A 21,961-nucleotide genomic window follows, 5' to 3' on the forward strand; every position below is an offset into this window, starting at 1 on the left:
TGGGAACCAGCAAGAACTGTACAAGAATGTAATGGTGACATCTGCTGTGGGAACTTGTCACCTGTCTTAATTGAGTGTATGTAATTTAGGGAATGATTCCAAAGGAGTATTCAGTAACTGATGTTTTGACTACAATGATGACCGAAATGGTAAACTTTTAAAAATCTTAATTTTAATTCTATCTTTAGGTCTAGATAATAATAAGCTCTGATCTGAAAAGAAACAGGGCTGATATAATGTTTGGGACTATTGCTATTGACAATGCTATTGAGGATGACAAATAGCCTCTTCCAGATATTCATAAAATGCCTCTTTGGGGGGAGAACTGCATGCTGCAGATCCAATCCTATAAATGTACCTCTTTATACACAGTATTTGTGGTTGATATATAACATGGACCTAATCCCAGAGGCTTGGTTTGAGTTAGTGCCGTCAATAAATGACTATTTAAAAACAAGCCAAGTGCCCTTTATGGAATTAGTTAAGTGTGGAGAGATGACATCTTCAAAACTGATTATCATATCTTGGATTTATTTGAGAAAATTCTTAAATCATTATTGAATATAACCTAGAATAACAAAATTTCGATAGTAAGGGTATTTGTTAGAAGAAACATAACACCAAAATACTCTTCTTGTTTATCTGTTTTAAGAAGCATGGAGTTTAATTTCAGTATCCAATTAGTTGGTAGAGAATATTAAATTTGTGCTTACTTACCCAATATTTACCTAATTTCATTAGCTTTGTTGTGTTGCCAACTAAAAGAGATAAAACAGTAAAGTGGGTCATATTGTCTGTGAAATGTTTGTTCAATTCTTAGGTGGACATATTTAGCCAAATAATTGAGGTTGTGACAGCCTAGTTCATATTCTGTTAGTAAAAAGTCCAGGAAGCATTAGGAAAATCCAGAGTGATTTAAATGAGAACTTTTGCTTTCTAATCTTATGTCCCTACTTCCAATGTTGGAAAAGAGTCAAATGAAATTTGTACTTTAAATATCATTTTGAAATACAGGAAATATGTTCAAAATTCTATATTAAGTATTGGAGGGAAAATATCTTATGGACAGGGTGTCTGTCATTAAGTAATTTGGTTTTAAGGAGATGGGATATAAACACGTGACTTTGTGTTCTTCAACACCAGACTGGTAAAATGACATAGAACTGCCATTCTATTGCTTCTATGACAATATCACTTTTCCTCCTTAGAGTTTTGGTGGTTGATTTTTAATGCCCACTCTGGGTCTGAAGAATCTATTCTACTCCTATTTTAGGGAAGTTTCCATTTAGAACTGTTTATCTGGAAAATGAATGGAGCAACATTGCCCCCCATTCTTCCTAAAATGTTTAAATCACCAAAACACGGGGATCAAACAGTTTACATACTGGTCACTCAAATCTTAAAAATGAATCTATTAAAAAATAGTTATCTATTTTGAACGTAAAATTTTCTATCCCAGGGCCCATCCCCAGTGCTCACTGCAAACAACTGTGGGAGAGCTGTGCTATTGCTCTCGCGAAAAAAACGTTTTTCCTTGTAGGTTTGAGTAAAAATGAGCTTATTTATGTAAGCTCGCAAAGAAAAGAATGTGCAGAATAATACCCTGGAAGACAGACGTGCAAAGGAAACAGAGAGAAATGGTATTTTTAAGGAAAATCTGAAAGTTGTCTCAAGTTGACGGAAGTTTTCGAGAGAGTTTGGAGAATCAGGAAAGTTTCAGAGTACTGGTTTCGAAAGTAGGTAAAGCAAATAAGGCAGGAACGAAGCCTGAAGACTCTTGGATCCGTTTCCTCCAAATCTCTAATTATTTCATGCCTAGATTTCTGATGTTTTTCTTCTTTTTTGAGAGGAAAGAAACACAGCCACGCTGCAGAGCGGAGGAGCCCTACGGAGCAGCGCGGCGTACCGCGCAGGCAGCCAATCATCACTCAGTCGTGCTCTATATAAACCCGCGGCCGCCGGGCTGGAGCCACGTCGTCCTGACAGTCTTCGCGGACTTTTTGTGTATTTTGGCTAAGCAGGAAAATGTCGGAGACCGCGCCAGTTGCTCCTGCTGCTTCCGCACCTGCAGAGAAGACACCTGTTAAGAAGAAGGCCAAAAAGGCGGGCGTTGCTGCTGGAAAGCGCAAGGCGTCCGGGCCCCCGGTGTCCGAGCTCATCACCAAGGCCGTGGCCGCGTCCAAGGAGCGCAACGGCCTCTCCTTGGCCGCGCTCAAGAAGGCGCTGGCGGCCGCCGGCTACGACGTGGAGAAGAACAACAGCCGCATCAAGCTGGGCCTCAAGAGCCTGGTGAGCAAGGGGACCCTGGTGCAGACCAAGGGCACCGGCGCCTCGGGCTCCTTCAAGCTCAACAAGAAGGCGGCCTCCGGGGAGGCCAAGCCCAAGGCCAAGAAGGCGGGCGCGGCCAAGCCCAAGCGGGCGGCGGGGACGGCCAAGAAGCCCAAGAAGGCAGCCGGGACCGGCACCCCCAAGAAGAGCGCCAAGAAGACCCCGAAGAAGGCCAAGAAGCCCGCCGCGGCCGCCGTCACCAAGAAGGTGGCCAAGAGCCCCAAGAAGGCGAAGGCGGCCAAGCCCAAGAAGGCGACCAAAGCCAAAGCCCCGAAGCCCAAGGCGGCCAAGCCCAAAGCGGCCAAACCCAAGGCGACAACAAAGGTAAAGAAAGCTGCGCCTAAGAAGAAGTAAAAGTTGCAGCTCCTGGATGTCTTGCAAATATCAAAGGCTCTTTTCAGAGCCACCCACTAATATCCGGCAAAAGAGCTTAGTAACTAGTAAGTATAGTGCATTTTGCCTTTTCCGCTCTTTGCGCGTTCCCAGCCCGCGGTGCGTTTTCAGTTTAGCGCCGCTGTCTGATTGGCTCGCTGGCACTTAAAGCAGTTTTGCAACCGCCATTCCGGGTCACCGTTACCGTAGGAGAGACTTGGCTCTGAAAAGGGCCTTTGGCTTTGGGGGAAGTAATAGCTGTGAAACTCTAAACTTGCTCTTGGCCTTGTGGGCTCTCGGTCTTCTTGGGCAGCAGCACGGCCTGGATGTTGGGCAGGACGCCGCCCTGCGCGATGGTCACGCGGCCCAGCAGCTTGTTGAGCTCCTCGTCGTTGCGGATGGCCAGCTGCAGGTGGCGCGGGATGATGCGCGTCTTCTTGTTGTCGCGGGCCGCGTTGCCCGCCAGCTCCAGGATCTCGGCCGTCAGGTACTCCAGCACGGCCGCCAGGTACACCGGCGCGCCCGCCCCGACCCGCTCCGCGTAGTTGCCCTTGCGGAGCAGGCGGTGGACGCGGCCCACCGGGAACTGGAGCCCGGCCCGCGACGAGCGCGTCTTGGCCTTGGCGCGAGCCTTGCCGCCCTGCTTCCCGCGATCTGACATGTTAGAGAAGACCGTGTAACTCTCTTAACTAATTAGGAATTGTTACTATAGTCTCCGATTGTTAAGCGAAATTTCCTTTCCCATTGGTTTGCAGAGCTGTTGAGAGTTAGCCAATCAGAAGGTACTCTGGGTTTACGGTACCTCCGTTAAAGCAAATACTTAACCAATTAGAGATTGAGATAAAAAATTTTATATATTTCCAAACAATGGGAAATCTTGGATTTTTTCCCCCTTGATCAGATGGAGTCTTTTGAGGGACTATTCACGGTATTCTTCGCTAAAGCTGCATAATTTTTTGCCACCCTGGTGCTAAGGAATAGTAAAAAGTGTGTCCCCTCTGGTGGTTTATAGTTTATCCTCCCTACCAGATTCCTTCCCCTAGTTTGTTGAGAGGTACCAGGGGAGCCATGGTTGGCTGTCGATTTTTCTGAATAGGCAGCAGGAATTGGAAAGGTGAAACACAATAAAAGAAAAATCTCGGGGAAGGCTGCGTGGTTGGCTAGCAAGTTCCTGGAGCTGAGGTGACCAGTGGAAAGTAAATTGGTTCTAGATGGTTTGATCCAGGGCCACTTTTTTCCCAGGGCAGAAATGTTCCTATTTATTTCTGGGAAGCCCACTTAATTTTACTGGGAAATTTGACAAAAATCGAAGTCCTACAGATCATGACGGGGCTGTAAACCTGATGGGGAAACATTGTGTCTTTATTTCCACAAAGTGTAAAGGCAACTTCTCTTTTCCTTCCATGACGTGTGTAGGGAACTAATGACAATGGATATTGCAAGTTCCTGTGGTTTTTTCAGAAATTGGAAGCACAGATGTTTTCTTATCACTTGAAGTACTGCAGATATCTTTTTTTAAATTTTTTTTTAAAATTAAAAAAAAATTATTCATGAGAGACCAGCAGATACATAGGAGAGAGAAGGCTCCTCGGAGGGAGGCTCATGTGGGACTTGATCCCCAGACCTGGGATCAGGCCCTGAGCCAAAGGCAGACGTTCAACTGCGAGCCACCCAAGCATCCCAGTACTGCAGATATCTTGAAATAACCTTTATACTCATAGTGAGCTCATGACCCCTTCATTATTCTACATGCTACTCCTAGTTATTTGATGAGTTCCTAATGAAAGATATTATTACATGCACATACTTAAAAGAAATACACTTTGATAATTTTAAAATATTTTGTTTATTTGAGAGAGGGAGACCACAGAGAGAGAAGCAAGCTCCCCACTGAACAGGGAAGCCTGGCTTGGCGCTCCATCCCAGGACCCGAAATCATGACCTGAGCTGAATGAAGGGAGATGCTTAAGTCACTGGGCCACCCAGGCACCCCGATAACTATTTTATTTTTGCTTTCTTATTCTGTATGCCTTAAGTATTGAGAAGATGTTGTCTATATAGGTTCCCCCAGACTATCCATAGCGTCCATAGTAGGATAGAAGTCCTAAACTTCTGAGCCTATCTATCTCCAGTGGGCACAATACCTCATACTTGAAATACTTTTCACTTTCTTTCTTAGAGCCTCCCTTTCCTATGCTTATTGTTCAATAGCTTATTGAAATTGACTATTAAAATTTTCTCACAACTAGGTGGCGTGATGTAGCCTGTAAGTATCTTTCTAGTTCTTCTAAGCAGGAGTTCGGTTTTTCCCAATTACAGCTACTCCCCATATTTTCTTCTTTCCAGAAAGTCTAAAAAACCTTGATGACATTGGTTTGTATGAGAATGAGATCTGGAGAAATGAGGAGAATGAAATATTTACTGAAAAGAACCTTTTTGAAGACAAAAGTTGTGTGGAGGGGAGTAAGGTTCAAGAGACCCATGAGCTCTTTAATACTCAGAATGAGATTGCTGGACTTCTGATGAAGAGGAATGGGGAATATGAGAATTATGCTAGAATGTGACATTCAATGAGTGGTCAAATGACTACAGAATATCTCTGTAGTTCCTTACAATTTACAGAACAATCTGATTGCATTCCTAGGAAGCATTTGCATTAGGTATAGTTAAAATACTTGTTTCACAGTGAAGAAAATTGTAGCTTAGAAAGATGAAATGGGCAGAATTGCCTTGTCAGTAAAGGGTGAATCTGGGTCTCACAAGTTTCTGTGTTCCTGGGGCCTGTTTCTTTACACTGCACCCCATCTATTCTATAAACTACAAAAGGAGTGGAGTTCTTGGTTTCATTTTTAGGCTCAGCCAGCATGATAGTAGAATTTATATGATTCCCTTGTAGGCCCTTTGTGAGTTATCTATTTCACAAGCCCTTTGTAATGCTTCAGACACAATTAAACATGATTTAATCAATGACCTAGGAATTAGTTTTCAAATTCCTTTCCCTAGGACAGGCCTTGATTTTTCTTTTCAAGGGCATCAGAACTTATTACAATCTTTTTCCATCTCCCCCAATTTTTGATACAGTCAAATCATAAGTAAAGAAGACTAAAGACATTTTAGTGTACTCTCTGCACCAGGAAGTGATAGTGCAGGAAGCTCATTCCCAGTCACTATATTTTACTACTAACCACATGCCTAGGATGGTCTCCCTGTGAGGATCTCTTGGAATGCTCATGTTTGGGTTTCTGATGCTCTTTTGCTGCACAAAGATGGTCTGTCAATTATAGTGGCCAAACCCAGGTTTAGAAAAAATCCCAACAGAGCAGAATGACACTTCAGGATGGTAAAATATCAGACAGGATCCTGTGTTTATAGTTCTCTCTCAACCATACAGCCCAATTGACCAACCAATCAATATCAATCAGTCGTCTTTTTTTTTTTTTTTTTTAAGATTTTATTTATTTATTCATGAGAGACACAGAGAAAGAGAGGCCACACAGGCAGAGGGAGGAGAAGGCTCTATGCAGGGAGCCGGACATGAGACTTGATCCTAGGACCCCAGGATCACATCCTGGGCTGAAGGTGGCATTAAACCGCTGAGCCACCTAGGCTTCCCTCAATCAGCAGTCTTAACATGGAAATCATGAAGAGCAAGTTCAAATTTTCTTAATGGCAGGAAGGTTTTTATGCACACTGCACAGATCTGAGCCAAAAGTAATTTTTAAGACCAGGCTGAAGTAACTACATTTTGCTTTCTGCTTAGTAATCATCTGACTTCTTACAACTGGAGGAGGCACATTGTATTCACCGCATAGTGTTGAGGTGTTGATTATTCCGGTCAGTCACTAAATCAGGGTGATGTTTAAAGAGTCTAGCTACTGACAGTTTCTTTCTTACATGTTCTCCTTCTCCATTTATACTTGGGGATGATCTCATTGTTTCCTAACCAGCATCTTTATTCCAGTGTCTCCAGCCCCTAATTCCTCAATTCTGGTCATTCTTTTAAGTGTCCTATGAATAGGGTCACTGGCTCCCCATGGCCTGAGGCTCAAGTGAGAAATTTGTAGTCTTTTTTTCATAATACTTTCTGCTTGCAGTAATTAGCACTAATAACAACTCACATTTCCTTTTCAACGCCTTCTTGTTTTTTAAACAACTTGGTTCACCTGCCATTCCTTCCCTGGGAGAGTCTTTCCAGTTCCATCTCAACTTCCAGCCCCATGAATAAATTACCCTGATTTAAAAATCTTCTCATAATGTGCTTTGATGATATTTATTAACTGGGTGCAATTAGTATCACTGGCAAATGTATAATGCTCCTATTCTTTTTTCTCACTAACTATACTTTGGGGTGTTATTCATCTCTCTTGTTTTCTCTGACTTTAAGTATGTGTTTTTAATTGACTGAGAGTACCCCCACTCCTCCCCCATCACAATATGTACTTTTTAATCCTCATCCCGTTTCTCTCCTTGCCCCACCCACCTCCCGTCTGGTAACCATCAGTTCTCTAGAGAAAGAATCTGTTTCTTGGATTGTCTCTCTCTTTCTCTCTTTCTCTCCCTTTGTCTCTCTTTTTCCCCTTTTGCTCATTTGTTTTGTTTCTTATATTCCACATATGAGTGAAATCATATGGTATTTCTTTTTCTTTGTCTGACTTATTTCGCTGGGCATTATACTCTCTAGCTCCATGGCAAGATTTCATTCTTTTTTTATGACTGAATAATATTCCATTGTGTATATATACCACCTCTTCTTTATGCATTCATCAGTTGATGATGGACACTTGTGCTGCTTCCATAATTTGACTGTTGTCAATAATGCTGCAAAGGTGCCTGGATGGTCCAGTCGGTTAAGAGACAGCCTTCTGCTCAGGTCATGATCCCAAAATCCTGGGATTGAGTTCTGAATCTGGCTACCTGCTCAGTGGTGGAATCTGCTTCTCCCTGTTGCTCTGCCTGCCTCTCTGCCTACTTGTGCTCTATCTCTCTCTCTCTGTGAAATAAATAAAATCTTAAAAAAAGAAAAAAAGAAAAATCATGCTGAAATACACATAGGGGTGCATGCATCCCTTTGAGTTACTGTTTTTGCATTCTATGGATAAATACTGGGTAATGTGATTTTTTTGGGTCTTTGGGTGGTTCTATTTTTAATTTTTTAGGAAACCTCTGTAGTGTTTTCCACAGTGGCTGCACCAGTTTGTATTCCCTGCAACAGTACACAAGGGTTCCTTTTTCTGCACATCCTTGCCAATGCCTGTTGTTTGCTGTGATTTTGTTTTTAGCTGTTTTGACAGGTGTGAGGTGATATTAGAATGGACTGAGTTTTTAATCCTGTCCAATGGATGATGATATTACCCCTAGATATTATCATATTTAGTAATTTTATTTTGTTTTTCTATGTGTTAAGCCAAGAGTAATAAATCTCTCTGCCCCTTATATGACCCTCTTCCCCTTGGCTTGACTTATCCATTATCTCCGATACTTTTTGAAGTATGCTGCCTAACTTGTTAGGGCTACTGCAAAAAGAAAACAAAATATTTATAACACTTTTATGGTAAAAAAAAGTCTGATATAAAATATTGGTATTTATCTGTGGGCAGATGGGGTAGGAAGGCTATGAAGAATGAAATGGAATTTCTTAATTGTGTTGATTTTTAGCTGTCATTGCCATAAGAGAAAGTTCCTGGTCATTCAGAGATTATACATTTAAACAAAATGATACATAGTTAAAGGAAATCATGTAAGCCAGAAATGGATATACAACCTATCATACCAGTAGGTGCACATAAAATGTGACCTGAGTCATATTTGTGATCCTTCTCCAACAAAATAAAAAATAATTTAAAACATTTGATAACAAATACTACCATTTTAATGTATACCTTTTAAAATTAAAATAAAATATTTTTTGTGTGTATGTGTTTAAATATGAAGAGTGCTGTTTGTATAGTGGGCAGAAAGGCTAACAATTGTCCATAGTCCTGTTATGTTTTTATTCTTGTGAACTGGTTATATCTATGTGCAACTGGCTGTAAGCATAATAGTATAATAGAACGTCACAATCATATAAGACCCTGTAAATTTTCAAAACCATTCCATTTTCTCAACAGATTTGAAAGAATTAAACATGCCAGTCTTTCTCTGACAGCTTTTCCTAGGAATAAAGCCCTCAGGGATAAGTGATGAGTATTATGTTAATGCTGTTGTTTAACATAGTAATGCATAGTGGGAAAGTTGTGGCTCAACTCATCATTGTCTGAAACTTTCCTACTTTTAGTTTCCTTATCTGTAAAAGCACTAATAGAATAATAATTGTATATAATGGATAATACTAGTAGATCATGATTGAATTTTCCTTATATTTTGGAGTCTTATACCTGACTTCTGGCCCATTGTGACCCACTCAATAAATTTATTTCTCCTTTGGAAAAAGATCTATTAAAATTACACAAACTCTATCAATCTTTTATTTCTGTAATCAGGAGTGCACCAATCAGTAATATGTTTGTCCAATAATTTTTTATTTTAGATTCTAATTTAACTAAAAAATTTTCTGAGCCTTTGTTTTAGGCAAAGGACCATTCTAGATATTCTGATGGATTTAATAAGACAAAATGTTTTCTGTGCTCAATATATCATGTCTTGATAACCAACATCTGGTGAGATAGAAATACATATTAAAAAACTTACTGTGCTAGAAACTCAAAGAAAGTACAGGATATAGAAAAATCACAGTCTAATAGGAATGCCTTTATCCAGCATGGCAAATATCCAACACTCAAGTGATTTTAGTTATGGATTGCTAAGCTTCTCTCCATATGGACCCAGGGTTCCCTATTCCCAACTCCCCAAGTCTCCAATGCCTGATAGAGTTGCAAGAACAAAAATGTTTTCTATAAAATCTCCAGGACTTCTAACTATGACTTGTGTACTTTATTTACAGCTTTGTCCCTCTTAAATGTACCACCTGACTAATCTTTTTCCTTAATCTTTTAAGGGGAAACAGCCCATTAAAATTTTTTTTTGATAGAAGCCTCTTAATTCCGTAGTTAAGTATACCTTCTCCCATCTCCAAACTCAGATCTGCAGAAGCATTCAAACAGATGAAATCCTTCCAAATAGTATACAGTATCCTAATTAGGAAACATCCTCCTACATTTCCAAATAACTGCCTGAATGGTTTCAGAACAGAATTCCTGGCTTCTCTTCCATTGGGCTACCAGTTTAGGAACTAAGGAACCTGTTATTTCCACCAGAAGGGAATATGTTTCATAAGTAATAATATAAAGTCGTTTTTTCTTTTTTTAAAAAATATTTTACTTATTTATTCATGAGAGACAGAGAGGCAGAAGATACAGGCAGAAGGAGAAGCAGGCTCCATGCAGGGAGCCTGTTTTGGGACTAGATTCTGGGACTCCAGGATCACACCCAGGCAGGCACTCAACCGCTGAGCCACCCAGGCGTCCCCAAACCGTTTTCTTATAGGGATAGTAGAGAACAAAATATTTTCTGCTAGAAAACTATCCAGCTTCCAAAGGATTGTCATGTTTTATTGACAAATAGTAGGTACTCTCATGAAATTTAATTTAGATTAAGATAGAGAATGTAGGAAACCTGAAATAGACTTTTTAAGAGTGTTAATTAAGGGGCAGCTGGCTGGCTCAGTTGGTAGAGGATGGGACTCTTGATGTCAGGTAGTAAATTCCAGCCCCACTTTGGGTGTGCAGATTACTACAAGTAACATCTTAAAAAAGGATCCTAATTCCTGCATTCCGCATTCCCAGAGATAACTTTCTCATGTTGGTTGCTTAGTCTGTTGTAGAGACGCCAAGGAGTCCGCAGGAAGAGCTGTTGTCTTAGAAACTTTCAGTGTTTCAGCTCATAACCGAAGACGTGGCTCCCTGTTAAGAGGTTTAGGAGCATACCCTTGATCACCCTCAAGGTTCTGCTGGTTCCTAGGGAGTTGGGCTCTCGGATTGTTGAAAAAGTGCAGACCAAGCGATGGCCCTTGGGGTAGTGGCAAGCTGAAAAAGTCTAGCTCTGGGAAAGAATTCAGCCTTGAAGGCTCAATCGAAGGCTATCTAGCCTCCAGATGCCACAATGGGCCAATCCGTGGAGCAGCGTTAAGTGGAATTCGAAGAGCCCGTAGGCTGCACGACCCAAGAAAGTAGCCCCAATTCAAAAGGTGCATCCAGCCATTCCAAAAGAATAAAGAAAATAAAGCAGAAACCCAAAACCTAAATGCCTCACCTGCGTTGAAAAAATAGGTTTAGGAATAAAACTGCAGGTAATACGGTCTCAAAAACCCAGGTTAGAACAGGTTAGATCTTAAGAGCTTAATTCTCCGAGTCAAGGATGTTTCAGGCCTACACCAAAAGAACTACGACTTTATCATCATAAACTAGAACAGGACTTCGGGGAGTGTCACGGCATCTATCAAAGATAAGGTGGTTGGCTCTGAAAAGAGCCTTTGGGTTCAAAGCTGGAATTGAATTAGGAAATTAGGCTTTACGCCCTCTCCCCGCGGATGCGGCGCGCCAGCTGGATGTCCTTGGGCATGATGGTGACGCGCTTGGCGTGGATGGCGCAGAGGTTGGTGTCCTCGAAGAGCCCCACCAGGTAGGCCTCGCACGCCTCCTGCAGCGCCATGACGGCCGAGCTCTGGAAGCGCAGGTCGGTCTTGAAGTCCTGCGCGATCTCGCGCACCAGGCGCTGGAACGGCAGCTTGCGGATCAGCAGCTCCGTGGACTTCTGGTAGCGCCGGATCTCGCGCAGGGCCACCGTGCCGGGCCGGTAGCGGTGCGGCTTCTTGACGCCGCCGGTGGCCGGCGCGCTCTTGCGGGCCGCCTTGGTGGCCAGCTGCTTGCGCGGGGCCTTGCCGCCCGTCGACTTGCGCGCCGTCTGCTTCGTGCGAGCCATGGCTTAGCTGCAACGCAAAGAAACCGCAGAATGGGCTCATCCCTGTCTTTATACAGGAAAAGAACCACTCTGATTGGATAATGGGCAATTCCAATTAGCAAACCGTTGCTCGACTCCGAGCCCGTGGAGGGATGCTGCAGGGGTGCGGCTCTTCCGTGCACGTTTCTGATTGGTTGATTTCAATTAGCAGATATCTTCCCACCCCACCCCCCCTTGAAAAAAAACCTTGTTATCCGTTTCATTTGTGATGCTTCACAACTCGTTAATTATAGCTAATAATAATTTTGGAGTTTTCTCCTGTGTGGATAGATGAGACAGTCTATTCGGAAGAGAAAGTGGTTTAGGATTTCTCTTCTTTAACACATGTACGCCGTTTCCTGAAGTTAACTCCTTTTCATCTGCGTGGTATTTCCGGTCCTTACCTATTTGCAAATTCCACTATCTAAGCATCTCAAGAGTTCTATTTCGTTATGTTTAGAGCAAGTATCTAGTGCACTGTAGCATGGTCCCCTAGGACATAATGTTAAAACGCAAAGGATTTATTTTAGGCTTCACGTTTTAAAGTTGCAATATCCTGGAGCCCCCGGCTCTTCAGTATCGGTTTTAACTCAAGTTGGTTTTCGGACTACGCGGTTTGGTTTTGATGAATTAAAAAAGTCAGCCGGGGTGTAATGGCGAGAGTTCTGGGGAAAAGGTTTGCGAGGCGGAATCTTGGAAAAGATGGCGACGATCGCGTGTCTTGATTTTTTTTAATAGCAATGGTCCAGCCTCTCGGGATTCTTGCCGGAAGAGACCCGAGGATTCCTGGGCAATTTGTCATAAGCCCGAAGAAGCTAAAATCACCACTGGACTGGGCTAGATAATAGGACTTCCTTCCTTGGTTTTCGCGTTCAAATCTGAAGGTTTCTACTTCTCAAAGTTAAAAATACGGTCTTATTAGACGGTTTTATTGGGAGTTGCGTGCGTTGTTCTTTTTTCTTAAGTGAATGTACTTATAGTAATGTAGCCGTATTGCAAATCAACCTATTGGAGTCCTGAAAGCATTCGTTGATTTGTCCAATAAAAACGCAGATTTGGAACTCGCGATTTACATACTATTAATCTATTGGTCAGTTTTTGTCCAATGGGAATTCAGATTTTTGGAGCCTTCTTTAGCATGTATTTGCTATAAATCTCTGGATTTTTTTTTTTCCTTCTCCCGTTCTTCCTGTGGGTCCTAGTTTTTGTAGTCTTGTCATTATCATTCCCGACCCAGCCAAGTACGCGCCGGTCCCCAAAAAGGGCTCCAGGAAGTTGGTGACTAAGGCGCAGAAGAAAGATGGCAAGAGGCGCAAACGAGGTCTTAAAAACCGATTCCATCTACGTGTACAAGGTGCTGAAGCAGGTGCACCCCGACACGGGCATCTCGTCCAAGGCCATGGGCATCATGAACTCGTTCGTCAACGACATCTTCGAGCGCATCGCGGGCGAGGCGTCGCGCCTGGCGCATTACAACAAGCGCTCGACCATCACGTCCAGGGAGATCCAGACGGCCGTGCGCCTGCTGCTGCCCGGGGAGCTGGCCAAGCACGCCGTGTCCGAGGGCACCAAGGCCGTCACCAAGTACACCAGCGTCAAGTATATGTTTTCCTACGTTTTGCTTTTCTTAAAGGCTCTTTTAAGAGCTACTCACATTTTGCAAATTGAGAGTTTTAGTAACAGGTGTTTACAGCACACTTTAGTATTATGCATAAGTTTGGTGAAATGATTACAGTAGAAGCATCGCTAAAAGTGTAAAAGTCTGGTTTTGGTGTCTGTTCATTAAGTCTTTAATTTGTACTCTTTCATCTAATCGAGATTTTACATTGTTTTGTAGAGTGCTGCCTGGATTTTAAAGTTGCCTATGCTTAAGCTACATGTTGGATTATTGCTTTAAATACAATTCCTACTTGATAACAATATGTGTTTCATAAAGGTTAAGTCGTCCAATGACTTTTTTTTTTGTTACAATGGACACCAAGTTTCAATTTTAGTCTTAATGTAGAAACTGAACTAAGCCTGGGGAATTACTGGACCCCAGAATTTAATGTTAACTACTGATGTAGACTGCTTCAAAGATAATTCTGCAAGTCTGCAATAAAATGTTTTTATCCTTATTTTGCTTTTATGTTACTGATGTAATCACCCGTATAGCATGTTTGCTAAACATGTAAACTAAACTCTGATTTGAGTTATTTTTATATTTTTTTCTTGCCTTCAGTATTTACTTCTGTATTCGCTTAGAAAAAAAGAAACGTAGGGATCCCTGGGTGGCGCAGCGGTTTAGCGCCTGCCTTTGGCCCAGGGTGCGATCCTGGAGACCCGGAATTGAATCCCACATCAGGCTCCCGGTTCATGGAGCCTGCTTCTCCCTCTGCCTGTGTCTCTGCCTCTCTCTCTCTGTGACTATCATAAATAAATAAATAATACCTTAAAAAAAAAAAAAGAAAAGTAAAACAAAACCAAAAATATAAGAGTATGAAAAGATCTTGATACGCACCAATCCCACAACATAAGGACATCAAGAGGTTTCGTGTGTTAATTATTTAAAAGTAGACCGTTTGTTTTCGTGCTGCTGAAAGTCCAGGTAAGGATTTATAGGCTTGGTAACAGGGAGGACTGTAACACATGAATTTTGTAGCTCAGTGTTCGGGGTATGCATGAAGGGTTACATAGTGGTGAAAGGGAATGTTGCCACTATAGGGTTTCTCCCTCACCCCTTTTTTCCTTTTTTCAAATATGTGTCTTTCATTAGAAAGAGATGGCAGTTTCAGTTCATTTCATCTGTTCATTTAGATGGGACACATTTTGCTGAAAATGCTGAGTTGAGTGTGTTGGCTAAGTGTATTAGTTATGTATTGCTGCTAATACATTACCTTGAATTTACTAGCCTCAAACAACACAAGTGTTATGTGACAGTTTCTGTGGATCTGGGCATGGTTTTGCTGAATCCTATATAAGGATGTTATTGAGATGTTAGCTAGGATAGAGTTTTCTTAGATGCTCGACTGGGGAAATATCTTATAAACCCACTGGGTGGTTGAATTTTCCTTGTGGTTGTAGCGCTGAGGGTTCCACTTTTCTTTCGGTGGTTTTTCTAGTGTTTATTTTTCTGGTTATAAAAGTAATACATGAGGAGCACTGGGTTGGGACATTTTGAGTCCTGTAGCATCTAGGCAGACAGTTCTTGGAACTTCCATTTCCACTTTCTTACTGGCTGTTGGCTTCAAGGCTTGTAGGCAGTTAGATGGAGGCCTCCTTCACTTCCTAAAGAGTCCCCCCCGCAGTTTCTTGTCCTTTAGGCCTGCCAGCATGGATATTTGGTGTATCAAAGTTTGCATGCAAGAGTTGAGGAAGACACGTTACTTAATAGACTTAACAGGTCAGATAACCTAATCATATGCAGAAAATTACATCCTGGGCAGCCCCGGTGGCGCAGCGGTTTAGCGCCGCCTGCAGCCCAGGGCATGATCCTGGAGTCTCAGGATCGAGTCCCACGTCAGGCTCTCTGCATGGAGCCTGCTTCTCCCTCTGCCTGTGTCTCTGCCTCTCTCTCTCTCTCTCTCTGCATCTCTATGAATAAATAAATAAAATCTAAAAAAAAAAAAAAAAAAAGAAAATTACATCCTGTCGCCTCTGGAGTACTCTCAGACTAGAAACAAGTCAGAGGTCATGTCCACGCTCAAGGGAGCTATTTCACAGAAGGGTGAATACCAGGAGGGGGAACGCTGGTCACCATAAACACAGGGACCCATCAGGAAAAATAAAAGGCACCTAAGAACCCAAAGAAAGTTAAAATAACGGTTCCCTCCTTCCCCAGGCTACATTACTCTGGTTCAATTTGCTTTCAGGCAAGAACTGTTTCTTAGAAGTAAGGAGAAAGGCTACAAACATGTTCAAATGCTTTTAAATAGGCTCCTGCCAGTGACGTTCCTGTGAAGCCAGGAAGCAGAAAATAATTTGCCTGGTTATTACTTTGGAGGATCCTTCTCCCCCCTTTCCTTTGCAAGTACTGACACATGAGAAAACATTGTGTGGTTGAAGGCTTGGTGCCGTTGTATGCCCCTCTGGCTTTAAAGCTGAGAAACCAGAGGGTTTGTGAGACATTGTTTTTATTATAGGATATCCGGGAATATGTAACACGGTATAGCAAACCCCCAAATCTTTGTGGCTTAAATATACGTCATTGGTAATCAGTTTACATGATCCAAACAAATACTTTATGGGGGAGAGAAGTCCCCATGTACCACCTAGGCCTGCTTATCGGTGCGTTCAGTTTTTAAGAGTTCAATCGACTTTTCATTGAGCCCTCTCTAGTTACACAACTACTGGCTGATCAGTCCAAATTTAACAAATTTTTTGAGTTCTGTAGGCTAGTAAAGCATTACCAAACCAGGAACGGGTTTAAAACATCCCATTGGTGTGAAACTCATTTGAATTGCTACATTAACATTTAATGCATTCCGGTAGTTGGAAACCGATTATATTGAAAATCTTGCCTTTCTTTGGCTTAGGGTTGTTGTGATCCCGAGGTCATGGGATAGAGTCGCGCATCACGCTCCTTTTAGGGAGGAACCTTCTCCGTCTTCCTAGGTCTCTGCCTCTCAAATGAAACTTTAAAAACATTGAATACAACCAGAAAACCTTCCATTCCTTTTTTGAGAGTGTTAAGTAAGCAGAATACAAATACACCAATGTCACCAGCTCTTTCAAAGGAGCAGATTGTGTGGCCCTGAGAAGGGCCTTTAGAATTTTCGCAGAAGTCGAGATTGTGGGAAAGGTCTTAGCCGCCGAAGCCGTAGAGGGTGCGGCCCTGGCGCTTGAGCGCGTAGACCACGTCCATGGCCGTGACCGTCTTGCGCTTGGCGTGCTCCGTGTAGGTGACGGCGTCCCGGATCACGTTCTCCAGGAACACCTTGAGCACCCCGCGGGTCTCCTCGTAGATGAGGCCCGAGATGCGCTTGACGCCGCCGCGCCGGGCCAGCCGCCGGATGGCGGGCTTGGTGATGCCCTGGATGTTGTCGCGCAGCACCTTGCGGTGGCGCTTGGCGCCGCCCTTGCCCAGCCCCTTCCCGCCCTTGCCTCTGCCAGACATCCCAGAGGAGTCGAAGTGGAACCAAAGGAGAGAACGTGCGGGCTGACGAGCGACCTTCTCATTTATAGCCCGGTGGCGGACCTAATTGAGAACTACCAAGGAGGCGGGGCCCGGCCCGCGGGCCGGGAGTTGGCTCCGCCCACATTGCGCGCAAGTTGGTCTACCCTTCTGGGCGGAGGGAATCCTGCCTTGAGTCCCTGTTCCTCCCCTAAATTCTCCGAAACAAGCTCTCTTTAAGGGCGTGTAAGGAAAATCCAGTTTATTACGGGACTGAAATAATGGCACCTCTCAAGCTGGCATCTGCTTCTGAGGTTTGAACTGTTAGGATCCTAGTGCGCCGTGGCCTCGACGGTGGACTTGGCGTGTACCATATTCTATCTCGCTTTGAATTCTAAACGCGTGCCTGAAATGTAGTTGAGTGTCAGGCTTCTTTCCTCCCCCTGAATCCTGTTTGTACATTTTATTTATTTATTTATTTATTTATTTATTTATTTATTTATTTATTTATTTATTTAAATCCAAAAAAGTAGTTTTATTGTTTATTCACTCTCCGAGCTATTTCACAGGAACAAGTAGGGGGTGCTGTGTGGACAGCCAACACTGCCGGCAGGGGCTTCCGGGCCAAGCTCACGCTGGCCACAAGGCTATCGACTAGATTAGAGACATGAGGGAATTTGAAGAAATTTGTCACTTGATCTGGAACAATCTGTAGGGAGGTCCTGCCACCACGTCTTGGACTAAGCCTTTCTTTCACCTTCAGTTAGATGCTGTGGGTACCCACTCGGGTGGCCCCAATGGCTCTGTGCCGAAAAGAGAGCTAATGGCTCACAGATGTCACTAACAGTGAAAGAGCTAAGGGGCAGGCTTCATTGTCTGTAGAAGCCAGTAACATGTCACCAAGGTCCAGATAAACACCTTTGGGGTGTGATGCCAGAGTCCTCATCCTCATAGGGAGGGCAGAAAGCAGTTGGATCCGCAGCTAAGAGATGTTCTTTGCACAGAACTGTCTAGGCCCAGCTTGGGACGGGGCAGTCTGTTTCCTTACTTCTAGTGTCAGTTTTCAGGTTTCTCAGCAACTCTATTTGGAATCTCTTTTTCAGAACTGAAGAATCAAACATTCCTAGTGAAAGTGCTTCATGAGAACCTTTTCAGCTTCCTTCCAGACTCTGAGGATGTTGGAAGGAAATGCCCAGCCTCAATTTCCTCAGTGGGTCTTGTCCACCCCTATTCTCATTTTGCCTTTGGTAGAGGCAGGGGTGCAGCCTGCCACAGTCTGGGTTCAGGCTAGAAAGCTTCAGGCTGTTGCTGGTATGTCCTCCATTCAGTTGGCAAAGTGGGACAAGCCCATAAGACACCACATCATCAGTTTGGGTCTGAAAGACTCTGCTGGTAGGGGGTAAGGGGGTTGATTTATAAGTAGGGAGGCAGCGGGTACAGGGAAGGCGGGATAAGCAAGCAGGAGGCCCTCTAAGAGTTCCCATCACTGAACTGCTCTTTTAACCATTTCATATGCTGAGGGGTCACTGATGTTTGAAAAACTCCTGCCACAGGGCACAGGTGCCAGGGAAGAAATGTGTAGAATTTTAGGGAGAACAGCAGCTTGTTCCTGGCACAATGCTCTTTAGAGCCAGAAAGAGAAAAAGGTGGTGCAGTCTCTAGACCCTCTAGATTCACAGAAAATCATGAGCAGCTTTGGAAAAAAAATTCTCTTCTTTGGACTGAGGTTCAATAAAAGAACACATCTCTTCTCTCTGGAGACTGACTTTTTTCACTTGCAAGGTTGGCACTGGCAGGTCCACCATCTGTGGGGAAATATATTTTCTTATAGTGGGCTGAGCTGGGAGGCAATCCTGTGCTTCTGGCTATCTGGGCAGAGTTGTAATTCTCCCACACTGCAGACTCCTGAGGATGGGCTAGGTGTCAATCTTGCTGGAGAAGACTTAGGAAGGGCTTATCATTCCCATTGGGCTGGGGCTCTGAGATCACGTGCCCACTGGAGTAGACCTGAGAGTAGACAGGCTCTGAAGTGCTGGGGCTGGCTAGGGAGGGGTAGTGCCACGGCTAGTCAGATTCAAACGGGGGGGGGGGGGGGGGGCGCTCCCAGTCAGGGACGCTGGGTACTGATCCATAGTCAGTATGGCCTCTTGAACTGGGCCCACTCAAGCTGCAGTTGATGGCACCATATGCAAAAGATGCTTCTGGCTCTGGCTCTGGCTTTGTCCACTGAGATGAGAAACACCACTGGTTTGGAGGCATGTCACTATCATTCCTCAGGATCAACATCTGTGCCCTGGCTCAAGGTGCTCAATCCTTGAGGGCTCTTGACATTGCTCAGAGCTCTGGAGAAATGTTTGTCCACTACGCTGCCCATGTCTCCTTGGAAATAGGTGAACAGGACACACTGGGTGTTCTACTCTGTCTTTATAGGTCTCTGTAGCTGGATATCAGTCTTCTCCATTTCTTCCATTGTGACTGACACAGGTAAGTGGTAGCTTAATTCCTGACCATCAACTGAGACAGCCCCTGTTTGTACACTTTAAATCAAAGTATGATAGGGTTGTTGGCATGATGGTCTCCTAGAGTGAGAAAAGAACTCAAGTCCCCAGCGGCACAGGGACACCCGGATGGGAGCTGTTTCTGTGGAGGACTGGCCCTGGGGCTTGAGTGCTGTACTCTCCCTATGCTTCACCTTCTAGGGGCTATGACCTGTACTGTGCCTTGAGAATCTCTCATTTATGCTTTAGTTTGTTCTTCTGTAGAATGGAAATGTGAATCCCGACATCAGAAAAGCAGTTTGAAAATCAAAAGATAACTCTTTGGCCTGGTGTGGAATGTGTGACAACTACCTTGCCTGTGGAAATTCTGTCTTCATGCCCAGGAATTGGCTTCCTTCCTTAAATCTCTCAATGTTGTATTTTGCAATATGGATTTATATTCAATTTTTATTATTTTTTATGACCTCTGTATTTTTGAAAGTGAAAATCTTTGAGTTTAGGGGTCAATTCTAAATTTACTTGGTTACATTTAAATTTGTACACTTTCCCAATTTAACCAGCAATCTCCATCACCACCTTCACGTCACAAACATAATTCCTTCTGGAATTGCATTGTCTGACCACTGCTGGGCCTCAGGGCCTTGGTCACTACTCCACAAGGCTCTTTCCAGAGTCATACTCAGCAGGATGGAGGCTCTTAAAGTAGCTTTGTAGCTGCAGAACTGACTTATAGGAAGAGACCAAAGGGAAACAGTCAAGTCTACCCTGGCTGTGGGTGGCCTGTCTCCTGGGACCATCCCACCTCTTCCCTCCCATCCACTTCCATAGCTATGTCCTCATACCTTCCCGGGGAGAACGTGCAGAGACCCCAGCCGCAGTCTGTCCTGTTCCTAAGAGCCACAAGGGCTCACCCGCCACACCATCCCCAGGCCCATGAGTCATGCACATAGCCCCAGCCACCATGACTCCCTCAGACACCTGGTCTGAGCTCATCCCTGTGCCTCAGTTTCCCCAATGGCCAACCAAGAACGGACACATTTCCCCTGCCTACCTCATGGAGCTGTTCTGAGGATCCATGTAAAAGCACTTCCTCCAAGGAAGATGATGCAGACTGAAAACCATCGGTGGCTGAGCCGATGCAGCTGCCAGCGTGTGGAGGGTGGCGTGGGGGTGTGAGTTAGGTGGGTCCCAGGCAGAAGCAGGCCCCTCAGAGCAAGGGTTCTCAGCCCACTGGGTGACCAGATGGAACTAGGACTCAGGTCACGCCACCCCTTACCATTGGGCAAGGCCCAGGCCAGGAGGTGGCCCACTGTTGCCTCCTCCCATGTTGTCCCCTGGGTCAGTGTCTCCTCAGGGCAGGCCGGCTAGTGTCCTGAGTCAGTGTCATGGCTGCAGCTCAGGGAGTGGCCAAGGATGGCCTTGTTGCACTATCCTCGCCCCCAGATGGGAAGACTGGACTCCTCTCTGGGGTCTGGCCTTTGTCCTGGAGCAGGTTCCACATTAGGAGACAGGGCCACTTATATCTGTGGGGTAGCTGCCTGAGCTCCTATGCCTGTCCCATGCCCCCTTCCAGACCTGGCCTCTGTCTGGGGAGGAGAGGAAACATGTCTCCTGTGTGAACCTGAGGGCTGGGCTTGGTGGCCACCATGGGGCCTGAACCTGTAGACCGATGGGTGCCCCCTCCGTCTCTACAGACCTACTTGAAGGCCCTCATCCAGTTCATGTCCAGCTAGCTCATTGTCCATTGCTTAATTTCTAGAATGTATGTGTTGCTAGGGTTTTGGTTTTTTTTTTTTCATTTCTAAGTAAAAAACGGGATTGATATAAATAGTCTCTTTGGGGAACAGATTCTAGTCTGTAATGTATGCACCCATGTAGACGCTTAAGGTGCTGACCCAACAGTAATAAACCTGGAGAGCGCCTTCCTCCAAAAAAAAAAAAAAAAAAAAAAAAAAAAAAGAATTGCATTGTCTGATAAAGTGATCTGGACCCACTTTTGAGCACTGGGAGAGAGGTTGATGTTGGGAGGGGCTGCATTTTTAATTTTCTTGTAAAACAACTTAAATTTAAAAGCAATTACTCTGTTCAGTTATTGGAAAAGTTGGGATGTGTTTGAAGAGCTTGGGCATGTTAACCTAATTTTTCCACAGTACATTTTATGATATTGAAATGCAAATCAAGTTTTCTACAATAAAAATTTAGTATCAGATTGAATGAAATAGACACCCCATTTAGAGGATTTAGGATGAAAAAAAGAATGTAAATATTGCATTACTAATGTCTTTATATTGATTACATATTGAAACAAAGATATTTTGGATTCTTTGGATTATATAAAATATATTATTAAAATATTATTATTATAATATTATTATTATATATTATTATAATATTATTATTATATTATAATATTATTATAAGAATACAGTATATAATACATAGCATATACAAAATATGTGTTTATCAAGTGTTTCTGTCATTTGTAAGGATTCTGCTCAATTGTAGGGTATTAGCAGTTAGGTTTGGGGGAGTCAAAAGTTCCACCCAGATTTTCAACTGTGCGGGGAATCAGCGCCCCTAACCTTTGTTCAAGGACCATCTATATTTCTAACAAACCCAGTGACAGAGACTGGCTCCAAACTAAAATGAAACATTGTATAAAAAATTTTAAAAAGAACAAAAGGAAATGACATTAGGGAACAAAGGGAGGCTTGTCAAAGAAAACATTACTCATCAA

General features: G+C 43.6%; 4 protein-coding genes and 1 pseudogene across 4 annotated transcripts; 2 read left to right on the plus strand and 3 right to left on the minus strand.

Annotated features, from left to right (window-relative positions):
- Nucleotides 1-1,951: 1,951 nt before the first annotated feature.
- On the plus strand, nt 1,952-9,153 carry LOC144306725 (histone H1.3-like). Its single transcript, XM_077886248.1, has one exon. It carries the CDS (start codon nt 2,026-2,028, stop codon nt 2,680-2,682), a length of 657 nt encoding a protein of 218 aa, XP_077742374.1. The 5' UTR covers nt 1,952-2,025; the 3' UTR covers nt 2,683-9,153.
- On the minus strand, nt 2,786-3,376 carry LOC144306728 (histone H2A type 1-H-like). Its single transcript, XM_077886250.1, has one exon. It carries the CDS (start codon nt 3,359-3,361, stop codon nt 2,969-2,971), a length of 393 nt encoding a protein of 130 aa, XP_077742376.1. The 5' UTR covers nt 3,362-3,376; the 3' UTR covers nt 2,786-2,968.
- Nucleotides 9,154-9,822: 669 nt separating the features above from the next.
- LOC144306727 (histone H3.1) lies at nt 9,823-11,645 on the minus strand. The gene has a single exon (XM_077886249.1). It carries the CDS (start codon nt 11,614-11,616, stop codon nt 11,206-11,208), a length of 411 nt encoding a protein of 136 aa, XP_077742375.1. The 5' UTR covers nt 11,617-11,645; the 3' UTR covers nt 9,823-11,205.
- A 642-nt stretch (nt 11,646-12,287) lies between these two features.
- On the plus strand, nt 12,288-13,751 carry LOC144306466 (histone H2B type 1-O-like; annotated as a pseudogene).
- Nucleotides 13,752-15,664: 1,913 nt separating this feature from the next.
- LOC144306379 (histone H4) lies at nt 15,665-16,744 on the minus strand. Its single transcript, XM_077885818.1, has one exon. It carries the CDS (start codon nt 16,727-16,729, stop codon nt 16,418-16,420), a length of 312 nt encoding a protein of 103 aa, XP_077741944.1. The 5' UTR covers nt 16,730-16,744; the 3' UTR covers nt 15,665-16,417.
- Between the last annotated feature and the right edge of the window lie 5,217 nt (nt 16,745-21,961).

The sequence above is a fragment of the Canis aureus genome, chromosome 37 (genome assembly GCF_053574225.1).
Source record: "Canis aureus isolate CA01 chromosome 37, VMU_Caureus_v.1.0, whole genome shotgun sequence".
NCBI lineage: Eukaryota > Metazoa > Chordata > Mammalia > Carnivora > Canidae > Canis > Canis aureus.